Source organism: Stenella coeruleoalba (genome assembly GCF_951394435.1).
Source record: "Stenella coeruleoalba genome assembly, chromosome: 12".
NCBI classification, from domain to species: Eukaryota; Metazoa; Chordata; class Mammalia; order Artiodactyla; family Delphinidae; genus Stenella; species Stenella coeruleoalba.
In genome coordinates this window covers 23,667,345-23,694,032 of record NC_137158.1, presented here as the reverse complement: position 1 = coordinate 23,694,032, position 26,688 = coordinate 23,667,345, and the positions used below count along the sequence as shown (strand labels likewise).

The 26,688-nt window shown below is 48.0% G+C and overlaps 1 protein-coding gene across 2 annotated transcripts in view; it reads left to right on the top strand.

Annotated features, from left to right (window-relative positions):
* GABRR2 (gamma-aminobutyric acid type A receptor subunit rho2) overlaps positions 1-25,955 on the top strand; it is a 35,037-nt gene extending 9,082 nt beyond the window's left edge. Inside the window, exons 3-9 of one of the 2 annotated variants that reach the window (XM_079939373.1) lie at positions 14,021-14,088; positions 15,395-15,618; positions 16,698-16,780; positions 16,969-17,109; positions 19,174-19,326; positions 20,794-20,990; positions 25,240-25,955. In XM_079939373.1, coding sequence (XP_079795499.1) covers positions 14,021-14,088; positions 15,395-15,618; positions 16,698-16,780; positions 16,969-17,109; positions 19,174-19,326; positions 20,794-20,990; positions 25,240-25,551 — 1,178 coding nt within the window. In that variant the 3' untranslated portion in view covers positions 25,552-25,955. Of the gene's footprint in view, positions 1-14,020; positions 14,089-15,394; positions 15,619-16,697; positions 16,781-16,968; positions 17,110-19,173; positions 19,327-20,793; positions 21,036-25,239 lie in introns of both variants that reach the window. The other variant, XM_079939374.1, reaches the window with a different exon arrangement.
* The last annotated feature ends 733 nt before the right edge of the window (positions 25,956-26,688 follow it).

Below are 26,688 nucleotides of genomic sequence, written 5' to 3'. Positions count from 1 at the left end.
AATATTCGCGTTGTTGTGCAATCGTCACCAGCATACATCTCCAGGACTTTTTCATCTTCCTAAATTGTCAATGAAACAATAACTCTTTTTTTGAAAAAAACAAATTTATCTGTTTATTTTTGGCTGCGCACGGGCTTTCTCTAGTTGCAGAGAGCAGGGGCTGCTCTTCGTTGTGGTGCGTGGGCTTCTCATTGTGGTGGCTTCTCTTGTTGCAGAGCATGGGCTCTAGGCATGCGGGCTTCAGTAGTTGTGGCTTGCGGGCTCTAGAGCGCAGGCTCAGTAGTTGTGGCGCACGAACTTAGTTGCTCTGCGGCATGTGGGATCCTCCTGGACCAGGGATCGAACCCGTGTCCCCTGCATTGGCAGGCAGATCCTTAACCACTGCACCACCAGGGAAGTCCCGAAACAATAACTCTTTACTCCTGCTTCCCCCTGCCCCTGGCAACCACCATTCCCCTTTCTGTCTCTATGAATTTGACCGCTCTAGGTTTCTCATGTTAGTGGAATCATACAGTATTTGTCTTTTTGTGACTGGCTTATTCACTTAGCATTATGCCTTCGAGGTTCATCCATGTTGTAGCGTGTAAGGCCAAATAATATTCCATTGTATGAATATATCACGTCTTGTTTAATTGCCATTCATCTGTCAGTGGACATTTGGGTTGTTTTTACCTTTTGGCTCCCGGGAATAATTCTGCCATGGACATGTGTGTGCAAACATATATTTCAAGACCCTGTTTTCAATTCTTCGGGGTTTATACCCAGAAGTGGAATTGCTGGGTCACGTGGTAGCTCTATGTTTAGTTTTTTCAGAAACTCCCACACTTTCTTCTACAGCAGCTGCATCAGTTTACATCCTCACCAGCATGATACTGATTTTTAATTCAAACTGTAGAGATGGAAGGTAAAGGAGGGGTGTAATGTCATCACGGATTCTTTTGAATTACATCCAAGGAGTTTGTTAGGATGGTCAGGAAGTGACCACAAAGTAGGTTAGGTTCTCCAACCAAAATACTTTCACTTTCATTCATAAGACAAGTACGGTGTGTTTTGGAGCTGTTATGTGTGAAACAGGGTCCATGGCATTCGGGGACCCAGCAGTGAGCAAGACAGCCACAGTCCTTGGAGTGTCAATGCTCTGGTTGGGGAGACCAGTGTTAATGAAATCCTCACATCAAGTTGTTAAATTATGGAGAGCTGCTGGAAGGACAGGGGAGCCGTGGGGTGCGAGCAGCAGGGTCTGGCCATGGGCACCAGGGAAGGGTGGCCCCGAGGAGCCTGGGAGGATGAAGGCCAAGGAGCCACCCTTGCCGGGAAGGGTGTGCATTCGGTCACTCCGCCTGACACGACAGTGTTCCCAGGAAGCTAACAGTCTACAAGGGAAACAGAGAAATGACTAAGTGCAGTCAAGTATCACAGAAGCAATGTAGGGCATCTCTGCTGACGGGGGGAACTGAGTGGTCAGCTCCATCCAGAGAGAGGAAACCAGCAAGCTGGCAGTGACGCCTTCATTCAGGAGGCGATGCTTGCAATGAGTCGGGAAAGATGCGCAGGGGGTGAGCCCAGCGGGTGGGAGGGAAGGAGGGATCAGGGAGGAGGGTGCTCACGGATAACAGGAGGGCAGCGGAATGCGAGCAGCGTGTGTGTGTGTGTGTGTGTGTGTGTGTGTGTGTGTGCGCGCGCGCATATGTGTGTAGAGGGGGCAGTGCAGCCCAGGCTGCGGAAGGGCAAGATGATACCTGTGCTTTAGAAAGCTCCCTGAGGGTCTGCTAGGAAGAGGCTGGAGCAGCTAAGAATGGATGCGGGACGCTAGCTGGCCACTTCAGCCATGGTCCAGGTCTGAGGTGATGGGGGTTAAGCTAAGGCCTAGAAAGAATGGATAAAGAAGATGTGTGGCTTCCCCAGTGGCGTAGTGATTAAGAATCCACCTGCCAATGCAGGGGACTCAGGTTCGAGCCCTGGTCTGGAAAGATCCCACATGCCGCAGAGCAACTAAGCCCGTGCACCACAGCTACTGAACCTGCGCACCTAGAGCCCGTGCTCTGCAACAAGAGAAACCACCGCAATGAGAACCCCTCACAACGCAACGAAGAGTAGCCCCCGCTCGCTGCAACTAGAGAAAGCCCACGTGCAGCAACAAAGACCCAAGGCAGACAAAAATAAATAACATAACCAAAAAAAAAAAAAGATGTGGTACATATATACAATGTAATATTAGCCATAAAAAAATGAAATAATGCTATTTGCAGCAACATGGATGAACCTAGAGATTTTCATACTGAGTGAAGTAAGTCAGACAGAGAAAGACAAATATCATATGATATCACTCATATGTGGAATCTAATTTTAAAAAAATGATACAAATGAACTTATTTACAAAACAGAAACAGACTCACAGATTTCAGAAACAAACTTATGGCTACCAAAGGGAAAATGTTAGGGGGACGGATAAATCAGGAGTTTGGGATTAACATACACACACTACTATACATAAGATAGATAACCAACAAGGACCTACTGTATAGCACAGGGAACTCTACTCAATATTCTGTGATAACCTATATCAGAAGAGAATCTGAAAAAGAATGGATATATGTATATGTATAACTGAGTCACTTTGCTGTACACCTAAAACGAACACAACATTGTAAATCAACTATACTCCAATTTAAAAAAAAAAAAAGTGGAGGGATCGTGAGAAGTGAAGGAGGGAGACAGCCACCGCTGGAACCGGAGGAAGCTGGGACACCTGAGTGTCTGCCTGGGGGCGGCCATCCACCCAGAAGGAGCCCAGGCGGGAGGCATTGGGAAAAGCTACAGTAACAGTGGGGGGACAGTGGAGAGTTTAATGAAGGTCTGTTCACAAAGGGGTGGGCAGGGTTAAAGGAAACCAGCAAGCTGGCAGTGAAGCCTTGAGGGCTGGAAGAGTGTGGAGCCTTCACCAGGTTAGGGGTGGAGGGCAAGAGGAGGGAGCAGTTCCCAGAATCTGGAAAAGAGCCAGAGCCTTGGGAAGGGGGTGCCCTACAGGGGAGCCCTGGCGTCCAGGAGAGGACGGGCCCATGAAGCCTGCAGGGAGGGCTGGGGGAGAGAATCAGTTCGTCTTCGTCTCCTCCAGCCTCCTGAGACCCGCTGGCACCTTCATTGGCTGAACCAACCAGAAGGCAGAAGAAGAGGGCCCGCTGTGAGCAGCGGCCATAGGTCAAGGCAAGGGGGTCCTGTGTGTGATCCTCACCTGCACTCAGGGCGTGGTCTGTGGGCCAAGAGGACGTGCCCACCTGAGATTTCCCTTCTAGGCCACACTTGGGTACTGGGACCCAGAATCATGTCCACACAGCCCAGAGCCCACCTCGGGACCTGCCTGGGCCTCCTCCCTAGGTGAGCCCCGGGGGTGGGGTTGGGGGCTGTACTGCGCATGCGGGGTCCCCCCTCCCCTCCCCTCCCCTCTCCCCTCCCCTCTCCCCTCCCCTCTCCCCTCCCCCTCCTTTCCCCTTCCCCCTCCCCTCCCCTTCCACCCCTCCCCTTCCACCCCTCCCCTTCCATCCCTCCCCTTCCACCCCTCCCCAGCCCTACCCCACCCCACCCCACCCCACCCCCTGGTGCTGAGTGGGGCTGAGGGCTGCCTTTCAGACGGCTTTGGATAGAGCTCAGATAGTGGGCAGGGGTGTCCACCGGCACACGCCAGGCTCTTCTCTGTGCCGGCTGCTGCTGTGGGTGGGAAAAGGGCAGCTCCGGAGCTGGGCCCGCTCTCCCTGCCCTGCCATGTCCCAGCCGGAGCTCCCAGGAGTCAGAGTTCTGAGGCTGGGCTTGGCCTTCCGGGTTGATATGAACATGTATTTGTCAAAGAAGTAGGGAGGCTATATATCTTTTTGCAGTTTCTTAGCTTGATTTATAACCTTTAGACATTCAAACATGTGGCATATGGGCCCCCAGTTGTGCTCCTGCCTGGGGGTGGGTTTGTAAATGTGGACGCTGCCCTTACTGGTCAGCTGCCCAGCACAGAGCAGGGCAGAGTGTGGATCTGCTTTCCCAGAGGGGCAACGGCTGGACCGGCCGAGATTGAGTGAGCGGGGAAGGTGGGACCAGGGGCAGGTTGGGGCAATGGCTGGGCCTGCAGTACTCTCCCCATGTCAGCTTCTAGAGCACAGGAGAACCCTTCCTGCACCACATGCAACCACCAAAGGGCTGAATTTAGGAGATGAAATACTGGCTCCTGTGCTTCCTTGAGATACTTGCAAAACCCATACTTCCGGCCATCACTTAGGCAACCTGCTGATTTTCTATCAGCTTTCTCTTAGGTGACTCAGGCAGGGAGCTGTGGAGACCTTGCTGATCTTGCCCCCCTCCCTCCTGCCCTTTCCCCTCCTAGATCAACCAAGTTGAATCAATTCATGCATCACAGTGTCTCTCAGATCTGCCCCCTCACACCACACATTCTCAATGCCTTCTTGGGGGGGTGAAAAAAATCTTAGACATTACAATGCTTGTGGCCCTCCAAAGCTCCACCTTCCCTTCCCATCTTATTCCTTAGTATTTAATTTAAATTTAAATGAATTCATACTTAAATAAATTAAATTTTCTCTTTCGTGGATGATAATGATAAGAAGGTTGGAAGCACTACCGAAACCAACACCATGGCCCCCAAACCACACCTCATAGCCAAATTCACCTTCTGGAAACACCCCTTCCCTGTGCTGCTCCCTCAGAAACTTCAGGGCTTCCCATATTCCACGGGATGAAATGCAGACCCGCCTCTCCCCTCTGTGTCCCGAAAGTTCCACGGTCTGGCCCAGCTGCCTCCCCAGCTTACCTCCCCCTGACAGGACTCTTCTGTCGTAGAAGGCTGTCTCTTGCTGCACGTCCGTTTTCGAGTCTGCTATGAACATCTGTCCATGGTGGCCCCCTTGCTTCATCTGACAGCCTGTCCGATGAAAGAGAAATTAAGGAAAGAATCCCATTCACCATTGCAACAAAAAGAATAAAATACCTAGGAATAAATCTACCTAGGGAGACAAAAGACCTGTATGCAGAAAACTATAAGACACTGATGAAAGAAATTAAAGATGATACAAACAGATGGAGAGATATACCATGTTCTTGGATTGGAAGAATCAATATTGTGAAAATGACTATATTGCCCAAAGGAATCTACAGATTCAGTGCAATCCTTATCAAATTACCAATGGCTTTTTTTACAGAACTAGAACAAAAAAATCTTAAAATTTGTATGGAGACACAAAAGATCCCGAATAGCCAAAGCAGTCTTGAGGAAAAAAAAAACGGAGCTGGAGGAATCAGACTCCCTGACTTCAGGCTATACTACAAAGCTAAAGTAATGAAGATAATATGGTACTGGCACAAAAGCAGAAATATAGATCAATGGAACAGGATAGAAAGCCCAGAGATAAACCCACGCTCCTATGGTCAACTAATCTATGACAAAGGAGGCAAGGATATACAATGGAGAAAAGACAGTCTCTTCAATAAGTGGTGCTGGGAAAACTGGACAGGTACGTGTAAAGGAATGAAATTAGAACACTCCCTAACACCATACACAAAAATAAACTCAAAATGGATTAAAGACCTAAATGTAAGACCGGACATTATAAAACTCTTAGAGGGAAACATAGGAAGAACAGTCTTTGACATAAATCACAGCAAGATGGTTTTTGACCCACCTCCTAGAGAAATGGAAATAAAAACAAGAATAAACAAATGGGACCTAAGGAAACTTAAAAGCTTTTGCACAGCAAAGGAAACTATAAACAAGACCAAAAGCCAACCCTCAGAATGGGAGAAAAAATTTGCAAACGAAGCAACAGGAAATCTCCAAAATACATAAACAGCTCATGTAGCTCAATATCAGAAAAACAAACAACCCAATCCAAAAATGGGCAGAAGACCTAAATAGACATTTCTAAAGAAGACATACAGATGGCCAAGAGGCACATGAAAAGCTGCTTGAAATCACTAATTATTAGAGAAATGCCAACCAAATCTACAATGAGGTATCACCTCACACCAGTTAGAATGGGCATCATCAGAAAATCTGCAAACAACAAATGCTGGAGAGGGTGTGGAGAAAAGGGAACCCTCTTGCACTGTTGGTGGGAATGTAAATTGATACAGCCACTATGGAGAACAGTATGGAGGTCCCTTAAAAAACTAAAAATAGAATTACCATATGACCCAGCAATCCCACTACTGGGCATATACCCTGAGAAAACCATAATTCAAAAAGACACATGCACCCCAGTGTTCATTGCAGCACTATTTACAATAGCCAGGTCATGGAATCAACCTAAATGCCCATCGACAGATGAATGGATAAAGAAGATGTAGTACATATATTACTCAGCCATAAAAAGGAATGAAATTGGGTCATGTGTAGAGACGTGGATGGACCTAGAGACTGTCATACAGAGTAGAGTAAGTCAGAAAGAGAAAAACAAATATTGTATATTAACGCATATATGTGGAATCTAGAAAAATGGGACCGATGAACCGGTTTGCAAGACACAGATGTAGAGAACAAACGTATGGACACCAAGGGGGGAAAGCGGGGAGTGGGGGTGAGGGGGTGGGAGGGTGGGAGGGGGTGGGATGAACTGGGAGATTGGGATTGACATGTATACACTAATATGTATAAAATAGGTAAATAATAAGAACCTGCTGTATAAAAAATTTTTTTTTAATAAATTAAAAAAAAAAGGAATGCTCTGGTCAGCATAATGCATTCGTTAGAGCAGGGGCTCTGGAGGTGGACCCCTGGGATCAGCTTGTGGTGTGCCTCTCTCTGATGGGGACCTCCGTCGCTTCTCTAGTCCTCAGATTCTCACCTGTAGAATGGAGGTAATATCAGTACCTTCCTCACCAGATTGTCATGAAGATGGACTCAAGTGTCCTACAGGAAGCACTGAACACAGCAGAGACCGTGTGTGTGTGTGTGTGTGTGTGTGCGTGTGTGTGTGTGTTGGGGGGAAGGGGATGGTGGAAGCAGTGCATCAAAGCACTGGTTGCTGACGTGATAAAGACATGGCTACGGCCCCAGGGAGCTCATGGCCTCCTAGACTCACAGCATACGCTCCCTTAGGGCCTCTCCTGGGATAAAGGCTTGTGCTGTTACTATTACTATGATCTGTTCTGCTCACAACGCTCCTGACTCAAATGTGTGGGTTTTCCGCACCAAGCAATTCCCCTGTTGTCTGTGGACACCAGCTGGGTGTCCTACAATTTAATTCAGTTCTAACACTACCTGGGGTTAGTGCAGACACCACAGGTTAAGGGCTCAGGCCCAGAAGACTGCCCCTCAGTTCAGATACCAATCACAAGTAGTGGGTCCCCGAGTTACCTGCACTTCTCTCCGACTTGGCTGCAAAATTGAGGGTTCCCACAGCCCCCTTCTCAGGTGTGATAATTTGCTATAATGGCTCATAGAATCAGGGAAACACTTTACTTATGGTTCCCAGCTTATTATAAAGAACATTATATAAGACACAGATGGATAGCGGATGAAGAGGGGCATAGGGTGAGGACCGGAAGGGTGCTGAGCTCAGGGGTTTCTGTCCCGCGGAGCTGGGGGCACTACCTTCCTGGCATGTGGATGTGTTCACCAACCAGGAAGCTCACTGAACCCTGTTGTTCAGGGGTTTTATGGATGTTCCACTGTGTAGACACGATTGATGAAATCATTGGCCACTGGTGATTAATTCAACCTCCAGCCCCTCCCCCCTCCCCCTCCTTGGGAGTTGGGAGGTGGGGCTGAAAGCTCCAACCCTCTAATCACATGGCTGTTCCTTGGCAACCAGCCCCATCTTGAAACTATCCAGGAGCCCAGGAGAGCCACCACACTAGCATAAACTCAGGTGTGGTTAGTAAGGGGTTGTTATAAATAACAAAATACACTCCTCTCACCCCTCTCACTCAGGAAGTTACAAGGGTTTTAGGAGCTCTGTGCCAGGAACTGGGGCTGAGGACCAAATACATATTTCTCATTATATCACAGTATCACATCACGATATCACAACTGCTGTGTCACTTTGCAAGGTTAATGCCTAGTTACGTCTCCAGCTGGACTGTCTCCAATGTGATGCCTTCCTAGGGAATTTTCTAGGAACACATGTGTTTCACCCAGTATACTTTAGCTCCACCCCCATTTAAGGTGCCCTCTGTGTTTAGGGCACCCAGACTGTGAGGGGAGACCCTCCCGAATGCTCCCATGCTTTACTCCGTAGCCTTCAGCCCCTGAACTTCCAAGCCACTGGAGTCTGGCCACCAAGGCCCCAAATGCCACTCAGCTGGCCCAGCTGAGGCCCATGGAGCCAGGTCAAGGCAGGGTCATGCCTCATTTTGGAGCTGGGGTCTCCTCCCTGAATGCTTCTCAGGCCTCCCTGGCTCTGCCTCCCCTGTTCCTCATGCTGGGTAAGGTCTAGTGCTCCATTGTTACAGTGAACGGGCTAGAGCGCCAAAGCTAGGGAGAAAGCCAGCCTTCTGGGTCTCTGGCAGCCTTCTTCCCAGGATCTCCTGCCCTCAGAGGAGACCCCTCTGATTCCTCCTCAGTGCCTTTGGCCCTTCCCTTCTGGAGCACAAACCCTCACTCACACTCACACCCTGTTCCCGTTACCAAATTGAACTTGGGTCCACTTGGCCACCTCATAGCAAAGTCAATCTACTGTCCCTGGGTTGTGGTGAAGGGCAGCTTGTGCTCCAAAGACCTGACCACCCTGATTCCTTTCAGGGAAGGGTTTCTAAAGGCAACATTTGGAGTAAGTGTTGCAACTTGTGGACTTCCTTCTGTTTGGTTGGTGGTGGGGTAACAGGGAGAGGCTTGGGGAATCTTAATCATCAGTCTTTTGGTTCCAACCAGTCTGCATGTAATCACCATCCTCCACTTGGGTGGGGGGCTCTTAGTTTCTGCAGAACAGCTCAGAGATATGGGTCAGATCATTATATATACCCGTTGAAGAGGAACTAGGACTCTGTTTTATCGCTGAACTATTGTTTAAGCTATCATTACTTTTCTTGTTTGACTGCTCTTCCTTTGTTTCTGCATTCCCTCACTTCCCTGATTAGTAACTGCTTGAGACTGGCACTCAGGGAAGGCCTAGGAGAATAAAGCCTTTTTCTACAAAAAAGAAATGGGGCACGTGGTAGGGGGTATTGTACCCAAGAGGGCCTCACAGGGTCCTGTTCAGTTTCAACCGCCACATTTCTTTGATACTCCTCAATCATCAGGGGAACAAGGGCAGGACAAGAAGGGGAACAAAGTTTTGGATAGAGGGGTTAATGATAAACTCGGCAGAGGAGCTCAGTTTCAGTGGGACTCAGTTTCACAACTACTGGCTCCTTCCCCTAAAATTAAACTCCTCTTCCTGGCCTCTTCCTCCTCTGCCATCCCCTCCAGGCAATCTCACTCCTTCCCTCCCTGACCCCATTTAACCCCGGTGACCAAGCAGGTCACCATGTGCCTGAAGGACGGGGTGCTGGGCAGTGGGGCAGGGCTGGGCCCCGAATAGACAAGTCTGTTTGGGATGTTAAATTTAAGAACTTGGTTAGATATCCAGGGGGGACCTCTGTTAGACTTCAACAACAACAGGGTCAGAGTCCGGGTCAGAGATCAAGCCCAGGAGGGGCCCAAGGACCTCAGAGAAGGAGCCAGGGAAGAGCTGTGTCACAGAGATGGAAGAGGGACGGGGTTTCAGCTAAGGAGGTTGGTCACGGGAGGGAGGTCAGGCTTGGGTAAAGACTGCTCGACTCAGCAAGTATTATGGGGGAAGGAAGGCATGGATAGGTAGGAAGTAGAGTCAGCTGGTGGAGTTGGGATCGTGAAAAAGTTTGAAAACAAAGAGAAAAATGGTAACCAGGACATGGGACGTTGTAAAATCTCACTCCTGGGGGTTCCTTAAAGATCAGTTGTCCAGGGCTTCCCTGGTGGCGCAGTGGTGGAGAGTCCGCCTGCCGATGCAGGGGACACGGGTTCGTGCCCCGGTCTGGGAAGATTCCACGTGCCGCGGAGTGGCTGAGCGCGTGAGCCATGGCCGCTGAGCCTGCGCGTCCGGAGCCTGTGCTCCGCAACGGGAGAGGCTGCAACAGTGAGAGGCCCGCGTACCGCAAAAAAAAAAAAAAAAAAAGATCAGTTGTCCAGTGCCCTCAGACTTGACTGTAGATCAGCAGGACTTGTGATGTCTCCGGTGCAGGAGGCTCAGGGTGGGGTCCAAGAATTGCATCTCTAACAAATGCCTGCTGATGCTGATGCTGCTTGTGGAAGGGAGAGCCCCTGAGTCCAGCCTCGCCCACCCCACCCCAGGTGGATGGTTAAATGCCTGCCACATGGCACTCGCTGCCTGCTCAGGAAGCAGTGCTCACCATGAGAAAAGTCAGGCCTCTTTTAAAACTGAAATGTTTGATTACACCCAACAATAAGGGAAAGTGTCTCAACCAATATTTCAAATTAACTCAGACTTCGCAAGAAGTCCTCAAGGAAAGGGAAGGGCCATGGAGGAAAGTCAAGCCATGCAAGCTGCAGTGATGAACATCTTATAGTGTTGTTGCGTGTAACTACACATTCCATTGTATGAATATACCACAATGTATTTAACCTATTCTGTAGATAGACTGCGTCATGAGGTTTATATATCTTCCATTTTGCTGGATAATGCCTTCTAAGGTAGTTGTACCAATTTACACCCACCACTGGCAGAGTATGAGCGTTCCTGTTGCTCCATATCCTTATCAACACTTGGTGTAGCTACTCTCATATGAGCCAAGTTTGTTAGTATATAGTAGTAATATCTCACTGTGGTTCTAAGGGAGCTGTTAATGCAATTGAGTACTTTCTCATTTGTCTATTGTTTATTTCTTCTTTTGCAAAATGCCTATTCAAATCTCTTGCCCCTTTTTGTATTGGATTGTCTGATTTTTTCTTAATGGAACCCTTAGGAGTTTTTTATTTTATTTTTTTTATTTTTTTGCGGTACGCGGGCCTCTCACTGCTGCGGCCTCTCCCGTTGTGGAGCACAGGCTCCGGACGCGCAGGCTCAGTGGCCATGGCTCGCGGGTCCAACTGCTCCACGGCATGTGGGATCTTCCCGGACCAGGGCATGAACCCGCGTCCCCTGCATCGGCAGGCGGACTCTCAACCACTGCGCCACCAGGGAAGCTCCCTATCATATCCTTTTTATTGTCCAACCTATTCTTTATGTTCTCTCTTTTTTTTCTCCTTCCTTTCTTGCTTTTGTTTAGACTGATTATTTTTGGTTATACCTATTTTGGCTTTTCTATTTTAGTTTTGGAAATATATACCCTTACTACTTTTTTTTGTGGTTCCCTAGAAAACAACATGAATCTTTGGCTTATAGTACTAGTATGTTAAGTAACTATTTTTACTGTCCTCCAGACAATGCAAAGACCTTAGAACACTTTCACTCCATTTATACCTCTCCCTTCTTAAATGTTGTATATTTTTATTTAGTTTTTTCAATCCTACAACACATGGTTAATATTGTTTTATATAGTCAGTGTTCCCTTAGAATCATACATATATTTACTATTTTTGTTGGTCTTTCATTCTTGCATCTCCAGCTTTCTTTCTGGATCATGCTCCTTCTGCTTGAAAAACACCTTCATTTAGGGCAGGATGCCTGTTGGCAAATTCTGTTTTAATTTGTCTTAAAATTCTACCTCACATTTATTCTTGTAGAGGCAGTGGAGAAGAAATGACATATAGCTTTATTTCAAAAATGGATAAATCCCTAACGTGTGCTTTCCAGGACCATGTGAGGAGAAATAATTGCAGAAAGGCTAGGAACCAAGAATAGCTCTTGGCTAAACACGTATTTCCCTTCTGAATTTGTTGCCTCACTGGCTCTACTGCCTGAAATTCCACCAGTGACTTCCATTTGGCTCACCAGATCCCTCTCTGAAAGTAGAAAAACCCACGTCAGTGTTCAGGGGCCAATGCACAAATGCCTAGTTAGCTTATTTTCTTTCTAACACCTTATAGGACTCAATCATACTCTAAACATAAAACTGCTCACAGAAAAAGGAGAAAGACCAGTCATTTGGAAGAATTTCTCGAAAATCAGGTGGGGAAGGGCCACAAAATGAAGAGCTCGGGAGATCCTGGGGGTGGAGCGTTAGTCTTGGGCTGTGGGGCAAGTCAGAGGCAAAGGTCACCTCCATTGCACTTGGACCAAGGAGGGCAGAGCTGTTGGTCCCGTTCAAGCTTGGGGTGCGAGTCCCCGAGCGCAGCTCTGGAGCCTCCTGAGCACACAGATGTTTTCCAACAACCCAGGATCCTTGGAGCCTGACCTGCAGTCCCATGTGGGCAGTACCTCCAGAGGCTGAACGCCACCCTCACAGCCGTTATCAAATTTCTCTCCAAAGGACGGCTGGAACTGCGGAGAGCAAGGCAGGCCCCGGGGGACAGAGAGACACAGTGACAGGCACCAAGCAAGCTGTTGTACTTTATCTGGAAAATGTCCGTTGCCAAAACCAGCTGCTGGTCAAACACTGTGCCCATTATCTGAAAACCAGGCCACAGGGAAGTGGGTCCAAAGAGGGTGATGGCTATACTGTTTCTGCCCTTTGGCTCTTGGGACGACTGGATGTGGCACTTTAGAGAAAGGGAACAAGGGGGAAAGGTGATGAGGGTTAAGAGCTCCAGCCCTGGGCTGTTTTAATGTCTCAAGTGAAGGAAGGTCCGTCCAGGGGACGGGGAATTAACCAGCCCTGCTTCCCATGGTGATGTTGGGAACACACGGTCCCGCACAGGGGCTCAGGGGTCTGGGTCCTGGGAAGGGGCCCCAGCCAGGCTGCTGGAAGACCCTCCCTCGTGTTGCAGGCCCCTCGGGGGAGGAAGGCAGGCCAGTCAGCCCTGAGGAGGGGGGTTCAGCCTCACACTGGCCATTCCACTCTGCCCCTTCAGTGCCCTCCTGGAGCCTGGAGTGAGAGAAGGCTCCGGCTGTTAGAGCAGTCATCTCTCATGGGGCCTGACCTGAGCCCTCGGTTGAGAGCACAGGAAAATAAAAAGATCAGCTTATGACCCAATTTATCTGGGAGGGGAAAAGCAAAAATAAAAAATAAAATGTTGTGGGAATTCCGTGGCGGTCCAGTGGTTAGGACTCGGTGCTTTCACTGCTGTGGGCCCAGGTTCGATCCCTGGTTTAAAAAAAAAAAAAAAAAAGGTTGTGCTCATTTGCTTTCACGTTTAAGAACACAGAAAATAGCCACTAAATCCCACCAGTGATAAATAAAATGCTCCCATTCTATCGGGCTCAGCCACAAGCCTCAAATCTTTCATGGTGGGATTGCAAGTCTTAGCAAACCTACCAGGGGGGAGGGTTGGGGAGAGTCGGCGATCCCATTCGATGCCCTGGCCCACCAGATCCTGTCGGGATCTCTGATCCTCCTCCCCTGCCTTCAGCCAAAGTCCCCGGCCCTTCCAGTCGTCATTCCCTAAGACCCAGACTCCCCCTGCCACCCTAAGCTTCTCCCAGCTCAGACCACGGTGGGTCGGCACGCCCTGGTCCTGCACTCCCTGGCCAGGGCCCCGAGGACCCAGGCGCAGGGGGCTGGCCTCTCAGGAGGCCCCGCCCAGATGCCGCCTGACGCTCTCAGAGACATTTTTTTGCCTGTGAATGGAATAGCATTCATTAATATGCTTGACAGACACAGGTTTTTTCGTTTTCCCCATTTAAGGCTTTTTTTTTAAATATTAAAATCTAAAAACACATTTTGTGGAAGCATAAACATACATAATCCACTCATCCACTCATGCAACAAGCATGGGTTAAACGCCCCTGTTGGCCCAGGAAAGGCACTTAAGGTAGACACAGCCCCCGCCCTCATGGAGAAAGCTCAGGCACCCAACCTGCCAGGAAGTAGCAAGAAAACCCTCATGGAACCTGAACCACTGCCTCACCCCTGCTCCGCTCAGGCTCCCCTGGGAAGGGGGTAGGGGCTGTCTGCTTGCCCAGTGCTAGAGAGGAAGGCGCCTTAACCAGCCGTCTTTGCCCCTCTGCAGGCCCTGCCATCCCGGTGGGCGTGGACGTGCAGGTGGAGAGCCTGGACAGCATCTCGGAGGTGGACATGGTACGAGGCGCGCAAGGCGGGCAGCGCCGGGGCGGGCTGCTGTGGCCGAGGTCCCTTGGGGGCCTGCGGTGGGTGGGGCCACGCTGGGGAAGGCTGCGTCTGGGGGCGGGGCCAGAGCTGGAGGGGATAAAGCCGGGATTTGGAGGTTGGCCTAGGTTTGGTAAAATCCAGAGGCTGGCTTCTGCAGCATCGTGGGTAAAAATAACTTTGTAGAACAGGGAGTTTGCAAACTGAAAGAGTGGCGGACAAAACGGGGAAGAGAGGGGCTGCAGAGGTGGGCCAGTGGGGCGGTGCCCCCCTCCACGGACGGGCCTCCGGGACAGGCAGGAGGAGCCTGGGTGTGGTTGGCAGAGCAGACGTGGGCCACCGCATGCGTCCTTCCAGCCTTCCTTCACCTGCTCCTGGAACAGGCTCTTTTGGGTAGTTATTTATTCATTGGCGTTCATGTATTAGCTCTGGCTACGGTGTAAGGGCTACACTCTTGGTTTCAGGCATCGGGTATGCAGACGAGGAGACACTTTTTAACAGGATAAGCCTTGAGGCTGAAATTATACTAGACATGCAGCTGCCCATCTCCTCATTCATTCATTTCCCCCCGTTTTTCCATTCTGCAGATATTTATTGAGCATCCACTATTGTGCCTTGCCAGGCACTAAACTAGGGTCTGGATATTCAGGGGTGGGCAGGAAACAATTCTGCCTTTAAAGATACTACAAGCCTAATGGTAGAAACCCTCCATAATTGGACACTTAGGACTTCCCTGGCGGTCCAGTGGTTAAGACTCCATGCTTCCGCTGCAGGGGGGCACAGGTTTGAGCCCTGGTCAGGGAACTAAGATCCCGCATGCCACACAGTGTGGCCACACACACACCAAAAGGCAAAATGGGACACTTGACTGTTCAGGTTTCTAGAAGTGTTTGCTAAGTTGAATTGAATGGTTAGCCAATAGGTAAGGAGCCATGTGTGCAAAGGTCTAGGTGAGAGTGCAGGGCTTTGTGGGAATCCAGCCCTGCTGGCCCCAGGGCAGGCGGTGGGCATCACAGCTGCCATTTTCCTTTGCAAAGCCTGAAGGAGGGGCTGTGCTGTCTCTTGGGCTCCAGCCTCACGAGGCACAAACATGAGCCGTTCTCTTTCCTGTGGCAGCAGCGCCACTGCCTTGGCCATCGTCCCGCGGGGCTGCAGAACTGTTTCCTTCAACTCGGGAGGCTGAGCCTGAGGTGTCCGTCACAGTGGTGGACGGAGGGTCGGCTGTCAGGAAGAGAGCTTTGTAAGCCATCTCTGTCTGGTCTCCCCCCCACTCCCACAGGACTTCACCATGACCCTCTACCTGCGGCATTACTGGAAGGATGAGCGGCTGGTCTTCCCCAGCACCAGCAACAAGAGCATGACCTTCGACGGCCGGCTGGTGAAGAAGATCTGGGTCCCCGACGTCTTCTTTGTTCACTCCAAAAGGTCATTCATCCACGACACCACCACGGACAACATCATGCTGAGGGTGTTCCCAGATGGGCAGGTGCTGTACAGCCTGAGGTAACTGTCCACGGGGTCGTGGCATCCTAATATGTGTGGACAATGCCAGGGATCGTTTGACTGATTTACCACTGTATCGTCAGAGCTAAACTGTGCTTTTCACAGTAGGTGAGAAAACAGTATTTGTGGAATGAATTAGCTAGTCAACTCTTGGTTTAAAAACCACCACAAAAAAACCCCTCTATTAAAAAAAAAATGTATATGTGTGGTCTGTCCCTTTGGCCCCGAAGAGTTTGTCACTGTGTTTGGGTCTGCGGGTTACATGGGAGGGTCTGAACCTTCTGATGATAGTTAGAACTCTCTAAAGACGAAATGAGCACCGTAGTAGGTGCTGACTTCCCTGTCATCGGGGGTGTTAAGGTTAGGTTAGGAGACTAATTGAACCTGAATGATCTGAGGGAGACGGTGACCTTCTATGTACCCTCCACCCCTGAGAGCTATGATTCTAGTTTATTGGTAATAAACAAAAATAGGTAATTATTGGTAATAAACAAAAATTAGGGAAATAACCATAGCTACTCTTTATTAGGTGCTACTGCAGATTGGCTTCTGGGCTGACTTGAGTGATTACACAGTTTCATCCCACACCTTGTACAGTTCGCCAGAATTCAGTGCTAATAGCCTTGAGTCGGGGCTAGGGAGGCAGGGCATAACCTCCGGGCATCTCTGGGGAAGATGAGTCTCTGGATGCGGGCAATGCCCAGAGAAGGGTCCAGGTGTGGGCCATGCACAGCCAGCAGCCTCAGGAGCTGGGATCCGGGCAGAGCAAATACCATCATCTACAGAAGACAAAACTCTAAAAGTTAACTTAGAGGGACTTCCCTGGCAGTCCAGTGGTTAAGACTCAGTGCTCCCAATGCTGGCGGCACGGGTTCGATCCCTGGTCAGGGCGCTAAGATCCCGCATGCTGCACCGTGCGGCAAAAAAAAAAAAAAAAAGTTAGAGTCCTGGGTTTCCGAGCTTCTGACGTAGACGTGAAGAGGCAGCTGCCCTTGGTCGTGTCTTTGTCCTCCTTACTCTGGGCAGGTATATGAGCCAGTAACTCACTGCATGAGCCAACATGTTTGTTTGGGTTCTAGGATTACAGTCACCGCCATGTGCAACATGGATTTCAGCCACTTTCCCCTGGACTCCCAGACCTGTTCTTTGGAGCTGGAAAGCTGTAAGTGTCTGTATTCGTAATGACAAATCTTCGCCTTATTCCCTCTCTGTGCCATTTTAGTAACTATGAGACTGAGTACTGCCTGCCAGGGATAAGACCTATTTAATCCCTGGCTGAGGTAGGATGGCCCTGTTGCTCCTGCCTCAGAAGAAAAGGAGTGAAATTAACTTATTTTCCTCTTCCCAAAGATGCGTATACAGATGAAGATCTGATGCTGTACTGGAAGAATGGGGACGAATCCCTGAAAACAGATGAGAAGATCTCCCTGTCTCAGTTTCTGATTCAGAAATTCCACACCACTTCCAGACTGGCCTTCTATAGCAGCACTGGTAGCTAACTTCTGCCATGGGCGGATTCAAATGTGGAAGAAAACACATTAGAATTCTTTTTCAGTGTTAACTTTTTCCACTTCCAATGAAAATAACTTTTCATTATTCTAATAATGCCCAGTCCAACAAGACATAAACAACACTTAAAAGCAGAGGCTTTAAAAGTTGCTGCCCTCTGAAACTCCATGGTCAGAGGTAGTCATTCTGAACAATTCAGAAAACACCCTTGCAGACATCCTGCTTTAATTATGTAATTTTACAAAAGTAGGGCCAGAGTGTACACGCTATTCTGCAACCTGATTCGTTTGACTTAACGATGTGGGGAAATGTATTTATTACCTATTTATTTATGTATTTATTACTGTATTTACCTGTGTATTTATTACCTATATTCAGAGCTATAGATTCATTTCTTATGCGCAGTGTGACCCCTTCTTGGACCTTGGGGCCATGGTTGAAGTTTTGAGAGGATCCATTTGTCCGCTCTTCTTGAATCTCACTGTCAGCCCTTGTGTTAGTTTCCTAGAGCCGTCCTAACAGAGTACCACAAACTGGGTGCTTGAAACGATAGAAATGTGTTCACTCACAGTGCTGGAGGCCAGAAGCCTGAGCGCCATGCTCCTTCTGAAGGCTCTGGGGAGGACTCCTTCCTTGCCTCTTACTGGTCCTGGTGGTTAGGGCATCACTCCAACCTCTGCCTCTGTTGTCACGTGGCATTCTCCCCGTGACTCTGCTATTCCCATGGTGTGTCTCTGTGCATCTATGTGCAAACATCCCTCTTCTTTAAGGACACTGGTCACTGGATTATGGGCCACCCTAACTCAATATGACCTCGTCTTACTTTGATTACATGTACAGAGACCTGATTTCTCAATAAAGTCACATTCGCAGGTGGTGGGATTTAGGACTTCAACATACCCTTATATGCTACACAGCTCTGCAATATAGAGCTGCAATACACAGCTCTGCCGCAGCCACGGGACCCTGGAGGACTTCTCACTTCCTTACCCTTTGTCCCAGTGCTGAGAAGCCTAGGCCTGGCTGTGGGAAGCTTTTGGGCTACCATCTGCCCCTGCATGGCCACCATCCCCCCCACCGTTCACCTGCCCCCAGCCCTGCCCTTCTGTTCACAACATCAGACACTGGAGAAGAGCGGGCCCCAGCCAAGGTTGCCTTAGTGTCAGGACAGCCCACACCTGCTTTCCCTTTATGCCCGTACTGCTCACCCCCATCCCTTTCTTCTCTTTTGCTCGGATGTGCGTTGCCACACAATCTTCTTTTCTCATCTGTTCTTGGCAAGTTCAAATCAACTCTCTTTCTAAAACCATTTTTAAGAGTTCCCGGTATAACTTTTACTATGTGTCACTGTTTTGAGTGCTTTGTATGAATTAACTAATTTCTACCCAACAAATCTATGGTGTAGATCGTAGTATCCCCAGTTTACAGATGAGAAAACTGAGACTCAGAGAGATTAGATTTTAGAAAGGAAATGTATTATACTAAGCCAACCAATCATTAACTTTTTTTTTTTGGTCGCACTGTGAGGCTTGTAGGATCTTAGTTCCCCGATCAGGGTTTGATCCCAGGCCCCAACAGTGAGAGCAAGGGGTCCTAACCACGGGACCGCCAGGGAATTCCCTATTTTTTTGGGGGGATCATTAACTCTTTTTAAATTTATTTTTGGCTGTGCAAATCTTAGTTGTGGCACACAGGATCTTTGCTGCAGTGTGAGGGCTCTTCGTTGTGGTGTGCAGGCTTCTCTCTGGTTGTGGTGCCGGGGCTCCAGAGCATGCAGGTTCAGTAGTTGTGGTGCATGGGCTTTCTAGTTGTGGTGTATGAGCTCAGTAGTTGCGGCACGCAGGCTTAGTTGCCCCGCAGCATGTGGGATCTTAGTTCCCTGACCAGGGATCATACCCACGTCCCCTGCATTGGAAGGCAGATTCTTAACCATTGGACTGCCAGGGAAGTCCCTTGGGTGGTGACAGGGGAGGAAGGGCCCCCAGGGAAGGAGTTTGTTTTTGCCTCTGCGATGGAACCTCACTGGCTTCTTCCTGTGTCCCCCAGGCTGGTACAACCGTCTCTACATTAACTTCACGTTGCGTCGCCACATCTTCTTCTTCTTGCTGCAAACCTACTTTCCCGCCACCCTGATGGTCATGCTGTCCTGGGTGTCCTTCTGGATCGACCGCAGAGCTGTGCCCGCCAGAGTTTCACTGGGTAAAAGCATTTGATAAGGTGTGATAGGGTGGTTATTTTTTTTTCAATCAATCACTATGTAAAGAAGAAGTAAAATCATCATTCAGGGTCCTTAACCGATGGGCTGTCAGAGTCAGAAGGAGCGGACTTTCCTCCTGCTTCTTGCTTTCCATTCACATACTGCCCTCAGTTTCCCAGACTACACTGTGAAAACCACAGGGCGCTCAAACCGCATCAGCTCTGCTCGAATCGTTTCAGAAAGATAGCACCTACCTGGGGTGCAGACTTCCACCACTGGCAGTATCAGAGCTCAGTACTTTGATAAATAAGACAATTCGACAAATGCCCAAACTTACTGTGCAAATACAAAAACTTCGTTGGCCTTATTTAGATAGACTGAGAGTTTGGGAGCAGGGCCCATATTTCATGATTTCTGGGAAGGAGAGGGCTGTACTCCCTGGAGCTGTGGTTTAGTCCTTCACAGACCCTAAATGCCAGAGTAAACATTTGCAACTCATCAGAGATTTGGACAAAATCAGGTTGAGCACTGAGACATGTGAGACATGCAAGGCACAGTGAAGAAGAAACCTGTATGACAGGCTTCGAGGAATTTCCACAGTCTTCCTGGACTCAGGTGAGGGAGGATGTGTTCTTTCCCTGAAGTTTGGGAAGGTTCCTTGAGAGGGGTCCTGTAGCCCCTGCTTTTTAATTTTTATTTTTTATTGAATTAGAGTTGATTTTCATAGCCACTGTTTTAAAGTCCACATCTGAGCAGATCCTTTGGGAAGCTCTGCTGATCTTAGCAACCACATCACAGAAACCCAGGCTCCCAAGTGGCTCAGAGTGAAAGGGGACAGGCGGTTGGCTGGGAGGAGAATGGGTTGGCTGCTTGGGAACAGATCCTTGCAGATCCTCACACCTCTATGAGGTGGAAACGTGCCCTGGCCACTTCCTATTAGATGTAAGAGAGAGCAAATGGGGCTTCCCTGGTGGTGCAGTGGTTGAGAGTCCGCCTGCCGAAGCAGGGGACACAGGTTCGTGCCCCGGTCCGGGAAGATCCCACACGCTGCGGAGCGGCTGGGCCCGTGAGCCATGGCCGCTGGGCCTGCGCGTCCGGAGCCTGTGCTCCGCAACGGGAGAGGCCACAACGGTGAGAGGCCCGTGTACGCAAAAAAAAAAATAAAAAATAAAAAGAGAGAGCAAATGTAAAATGGGACTTAGTGAACTTATTTACAAAATAGAAATAGAGTTACAGATGTAGAAAACAACCTTATGGTTACCAGAGGGGGAGGGATAAATTGGGAGATTGGGATGGACATATACACACTACTATACATAAACTCTCTTTAAGCATCATAAGACCTTGGAAGAAACATACTACAAAAATCAATATAAAATGGTTAATAGTTGAAAAAAAAAGGGACTTAGTGAAATGTGAGGGCAGCTGTGTACCCTTGTCAGTGGCTGAACTAAAGCTGGATGCTGCAGGGATCACCACGGTGCTGACCATGTCCACCATCATCACGGGTGTGAACGCCTCCATGCCCCGCGTGTCCTACATCAAGGCCGTGGACATCTACCTCTGGGTCAGCTTCGTGTTCGTGTTCCTCTCGGTGCTGGAGTACGCGGCCGTCAACTACCTGACCACCGTGCAGGAGAGGAAACAGCGGAAGCTGCAGGAGAAGGTGAGAGAAGTTTCATTCATTTCCTTGTTGGAGCCCATGCTGCTGGTTGGATGAGAATAGCGGAGGGAGCTTTCATGGAGAAAAGGGAGATGTTTGTGCAAAAGGAGGAGGATCCGTTTTTGAATATTCTAGCTTCCATCACAAAAGATCCCAGAAAGTAGAAAGCCTTTGGACAAAGACTAGGAAGACTTGGGTTCTTGGGCCCAACTCTGCCATTTATGTTGGGCCTCAGTTTCCTCATCTGTTAAAAAAAAGTATAACAGAACCCTCACCCCACCTTCCTCCCAGGGTTATTGTAAGGGTCACAATGCCCTTACAAAAATGTATATGAGAGTTGTTTTGAAACTGTGTGGTTCTAGATGCACATAAATTATCACTATCATTACTGAACCTATCTAGGGAGAATGTCTCTACGTCCTGTGAACAGACAGGAGGAAAGTTCTAGAATAAAAAACTCGTGTATTTATCAGTGCTCTGGCCCAGTGAAAATTCAGCCACACACAACCTTAGCCTTTAGACTCATTGGAAATACTATGCTATCTATACGATACTGCACTATAGCAAAGTCTACTATGGGATGGAATGCAAAGGGGGAATTCAGGGCAATGCACCTGGGCAGAGAGGGAAAATCTATCCTATTCATATGCGGACTCTTATTAATCACATTAAGAAATAAAATGCCAACTTGTTACCAAATCCTTGCTAGTCATTGTACTGATCAAAATGGGTGTTTACCTAAAAGTTGTAGAGATCAGGGGACGTGAAAATTCCACATTTATGTGTGTCTAGCTGGCTGAGAGCTCCTTAGCAAAGGGAGCTTTAAGTTTTAGGAAAGAAGACCTGTTGCCTTTTTAAAAATAGTCTTTTAATGCCCACATTATACCTGTTAAATATTTCCAGTTGTCTTCAAATATGCTAGATTGTTTAAGAGTTTATATTTTAGGTTGTCTTCAAAATACTTTTGCTTCAGCATTTGAGGATTTGTTCAATTTTTTTCCCAGCTGGTGGGATCTTAGTTCCCCAACCAGGGATCGAACCCAGGCCCTTGGCAATGAGTCCTAACCCCTGGACCACCAGGGAATTCCCTCAAATTTTGATAATCTGTGCATTGATCATTATCAGATGCCTTTGGAATATACTTAAACACTTTTGATTTGTAATCTGTTAGGCTTTCCTTGTGTAGAGCTGTTCAAAAAATAGCAAAGCCTTCATCCGACAGATATGTGCCCATGAACCATTAACAGCACATAACTTATACTCAGGCAGATCATTATTAACCTGTTACCATGTGATGGGCCCAGTGTTTGCCAGTGATGATATGATGCTGGCTAAAGAGCAATGAGGAAATCATACGTGGACAGCGCTTTGGGCTCCGAGTCTAGCTCCATGTCTATGGGAACAGACAGCCGGGAAGCGAGGGCTTGTTCTCCATTGTTGTCAAGCATGCGGTTGAAAGGCTGAGAAGCTGTGGTTGCTGGGGAGGCAGACCGGTGGGAGGACACGAAATCTCTCTCCCGCTGCCCCACAGAGAAGCCACTGTTCACAACGTTAACATGGCCCCCAGTGGAGCTGAGGTTCCCGAAGTGGGAGCCCAGGAGCACCTGGCCTGGATTCACCTTCTCAGCCTATTAAAGATGAAGATTAAGGGCTGTACCCCAGACCTACGGGCTCAGAATCTCCAGAGATGGCACCCTGGAATTGGCCTTGCTGACAAGCTCCCAGGCAGTTCTGATGCTCACTGAGGTTTGACTTCTGCTCTGCAGAGGGCAAAGTTGACTGGAGCCTGCTAGGTTCACCATGGTTCAAAAGGGGACCCACGCTGCTTTGGGTTGAAGCCGGCAGGCAGAGTATAGTTCTGCTTCCCTATATGTGCTTCAATTCTTTGGCTGGTCATCCAGACCTGTCCAATGCGCCAGATGCCACTTAATTTTTCTTAGAAATGAGCTGATGTGGGAAATAGAGATTTTCCATAATTTGGGGCATTTCCTGATTTTAACTCAAAACCTTAAATGTCTCTTTTTATTTTAGCAGAAAGAATTTCAGTTTAGAGCAAGGAAAAAGAAGACCCATGTCTTACAAAAAAAGAAGTCCCCAGTGATATAACAATATCTCACAATTTTACCAAAGTTTGGGTGTGATTTTATCTAAATGCTAAGAATTGAATAGATGACCTCTCACTGACCTTCTATCCTTAAAATCTATGAGTTAATTATTCTAGGAATGTATTAATGTGCTACTTAATTATTGTTGCTGATGGGACAAGACATAGAAATAGTAATGAAACAATCATGCCTGATTAAAAAAATAGCTCTCCCAACCACAGATTTCTTCAAGTGTAAAAGTACTTCAAGTAATTCTGATTTGACATAAAATCATTCATCTATTTTTGCATTCTAAAGCTTCCTGGTATCCATCTGCGTGCGTATTTCAGGATCCATGACAATAGGAGGAAATGTGTGAAATGCCATTATTTCACTTTCCCAGATGGAAAAACAGAGGCACCACAGGGCTGAGAGCCAGGTTAGAGACATATTAAAGCCAACAGGTTGAGAATAAACCCAAGGTCAGTTGGCTGGATCAGGCAGGCGTCCTACCTCTGGCCAGCAACAGCCAAACACAAACCTGTTTTACTTGGGTCTGTGAATCCTTGTTTAAATTTTCAATAATCTGTACATTGATTATTATCAAATACCTTTGGATTATATTTAAATACTTTTGATTTATAATGCATTGGACTTTCCTGTATAGAGTCATTCAAAACATGCCAAAGCCTCAAGGCTTCCCTGGTGGTGCAGTGTTTAAGAATCTGCCTGCCAATGCAGGGGACACAGGTTCGAGCCCTGGTCAGGGAAGTTCCCACATGCCATGGAGCAACTAAGCCCATGCGCCACAACTACTGAGCCCATGCACCACAACTACTGAGCCCATGTGCCACAACTACTGAAGCCTGTGCACCTAGAGCCCGTGCTCAGCAACAAGAGAAGCCACTGCAATGAGAAGCCCGAGCACTGCAATGAAGAGTAGCCCTCGTGCGCCACAACTAGAGAAAGCCCGTGCCGCAGCAATGAAGACCCAAAGCAGCCAAAAATAAATAAATAAATAAAAAAACAAAAAAAAAAAACATAGCAAAGCCTTCATCCAACAAATATGGGTTCATGAACCAGCTGTTAACCGGAGCCAGCTTTGCTGACTCTAACGGTGGGGAGGAGTTAGACAAGACCATTCCCTTCCCTCCACCTTATAATTTCTTATAAACATTTTCATACTCACGGAAATGGTTGAAAAAAATAGGATAATATACATTCATACACCCTGCCCCTCCATCCAACATTGTTGACACTTTGCCATTTTTGTGTGAGCTTTTTCTCATATAAACATACTTTTGTTGGTGCAGCTGAACCATTAAAAAAATACATGACAGGGGAAAGTGGGGAGGGGGATAAATTAGGAGTTTGGATTAACGGATACACACTACTATATATAAAAGAGATAAACAACAAGGTCCTATTGTATAGTGCAGGGAACTATCTTGTTATAACCTATAATGGAGAAGAATCTGAAAAAACGTTTTACATATATGTGTATGTATCTATCTCTCTCTATATATATATCTGAATCACTTTGTTGGACACCTGAAATTATGCAACACTGTAAATCAATTATACGTCAATTTAAAAAAAAACTTGGAGGATTATCTAAGAAAAAATATATAAATAAAAAAATAAAAATACGTGATAGGTATCATGACCCTTTACCCTTAAGTGGAACTCGTTAGAATAAGGACACTCTCCTACCTAATCATCTTCTGATTCATGCACACAGTGGTGGAGGTCCATGGCTGGAACCAGAAGATGTGTGTTTAAAGTCCTGAATCTGACACTAACTGTCTGATCCCAGGAGAATTGTATAGCCTCTCTTGGTCTTAGTTTTTCCTTCTGCAATTGAGGGCATTTGGACTAAATCAGTGGTTCTGGACCCTGGCTGCATAGCAGAATCACCTGGGAGCCTTAAATTAATTAGTCTAGAGTGGAGCCTGGGCATGGCCAGTTTAAAGAGCTCCCAAGGTGACTCCAATACACAGCCAGGATAGAGAATCGTTGGACAAAGTGATCTCTGGAGATGCTTCTAGTTCTGCCTTTTCTGTGGTTCTGAGAAGCCATGGGCTTTACTCTCGGCCCAGGCAGCCTCCTCTGGGCCTCTCACAGGCCGAAACATGCCTGACATCTCCCCTTGTGTTTGCTGCCCACAGTTCCCATGCATGTGTGGAATGCTCCACTCAAGAACCATGATGCTGGGTGGAAGCTACAGTGGGTCTGAGGCCAACAGCCTGGCCGGGTACCCGAGAAGCCATATTCTGACAGAAGAAGAAAGGCAAGACAAAATAGTGGTCCACCTGGCCCTGAGCAGTGAATCCAACTCCTCCAGGAAGAAGGGGCTTCTGAAGGGCCAGGTGGGTCTTCGCATCTTCCAGAACACCCACGCCATCGACAAATACTCCCGGTTGATATTCCCAGCTTCCTACATATTTTTCAACTTAATTTATTGGTCAGTGTTAGCCTAGGAGCTCTGAGACTATGCCTGGGGAAGGGCACGGACATCTCTGGTGTCTGGCCGGCCGCCCACACGTGGACCTGCTGAGCGTGACCCCTCACAGACAGAGCAGCAGCCCCTGGACCACCTCAAGCAGCATCCTGGCTCCCGGAGGAGCCCAGGGGCCCTCCAGCTGCCCTCCCCCAGGCCTCGTGGGCTTGCTCATCGTTCATGCTGTGTTGTGTCCCACTTCTTGCCGCTTTGGGACTGTCTTCTTCTGTTCTTGTGTGTGAACAGGTTCATGAGAGCCTCCCTCCAATAAAAAAAAGACTCAAATGCCTCCCAGAAGATGAATGTTCTGAGACCCTTAGGAAGCCTAGGATTCAGTTATAAAGGGAAGGGAAAAATGAAGGGCAAGCTTAGGGGCATTCTGGATAGGAGACAGGAAATTAAGATTCAAAATAGGAATAAAAAAATCTGTAAACCCTACACTGGATTAAGTGCCTATCTAAGAAAGAAAAAGAAAACTCAGATCCCAGATGAAATGATTTGACCTGGGTGAGTCTGGCAACTCGCATGACTTTGCAATACTAAGGGACATCATTCATTCATACATCCATTCAACCGTTCATTAAATATTGAATACCTGCCCTGTGCCAGTGCTTATTTTTCTCAGCAATGTGTGACGACATGCACTGAGTATTGCCAACCAGGGAAACATCACCCAAACCCATCAAAGTGTAGAGTTTTTACTGGGGGCTGGCCATGTGAATACAGCTGACCGCCTGTATGGCTGACCTTAGTCTCCAGTTCCTTCAGAGGCTGAGCTGGTAAGTCTCAGCCTGAGACCCCATCATAAACCACCTTGTTGGCTTAGACCGTCTGGCATGGCCGTAGGCCCCCAGGTGAACAAAGACCCTCCAATCAGGCAGGACAGTCCAGGGGTTTAGAAGTTACCTCCCAGGAGCTAGAGGCCAAGACCCAAACCTTTCTTTTGTCAAGGTTCATCCTTTACTGCACAGCAATCATTGTCAATTCCTCATTGTTAATGTGAATTACTCTGCTTCTAGTATAGATTCATGCAGCAAACATTAAAAAATCCCTGCACTAGATATAGTAGGGTCCACATTAAGAGTAAGAGATCATCTTATTCTTGTATAGCTCTCAG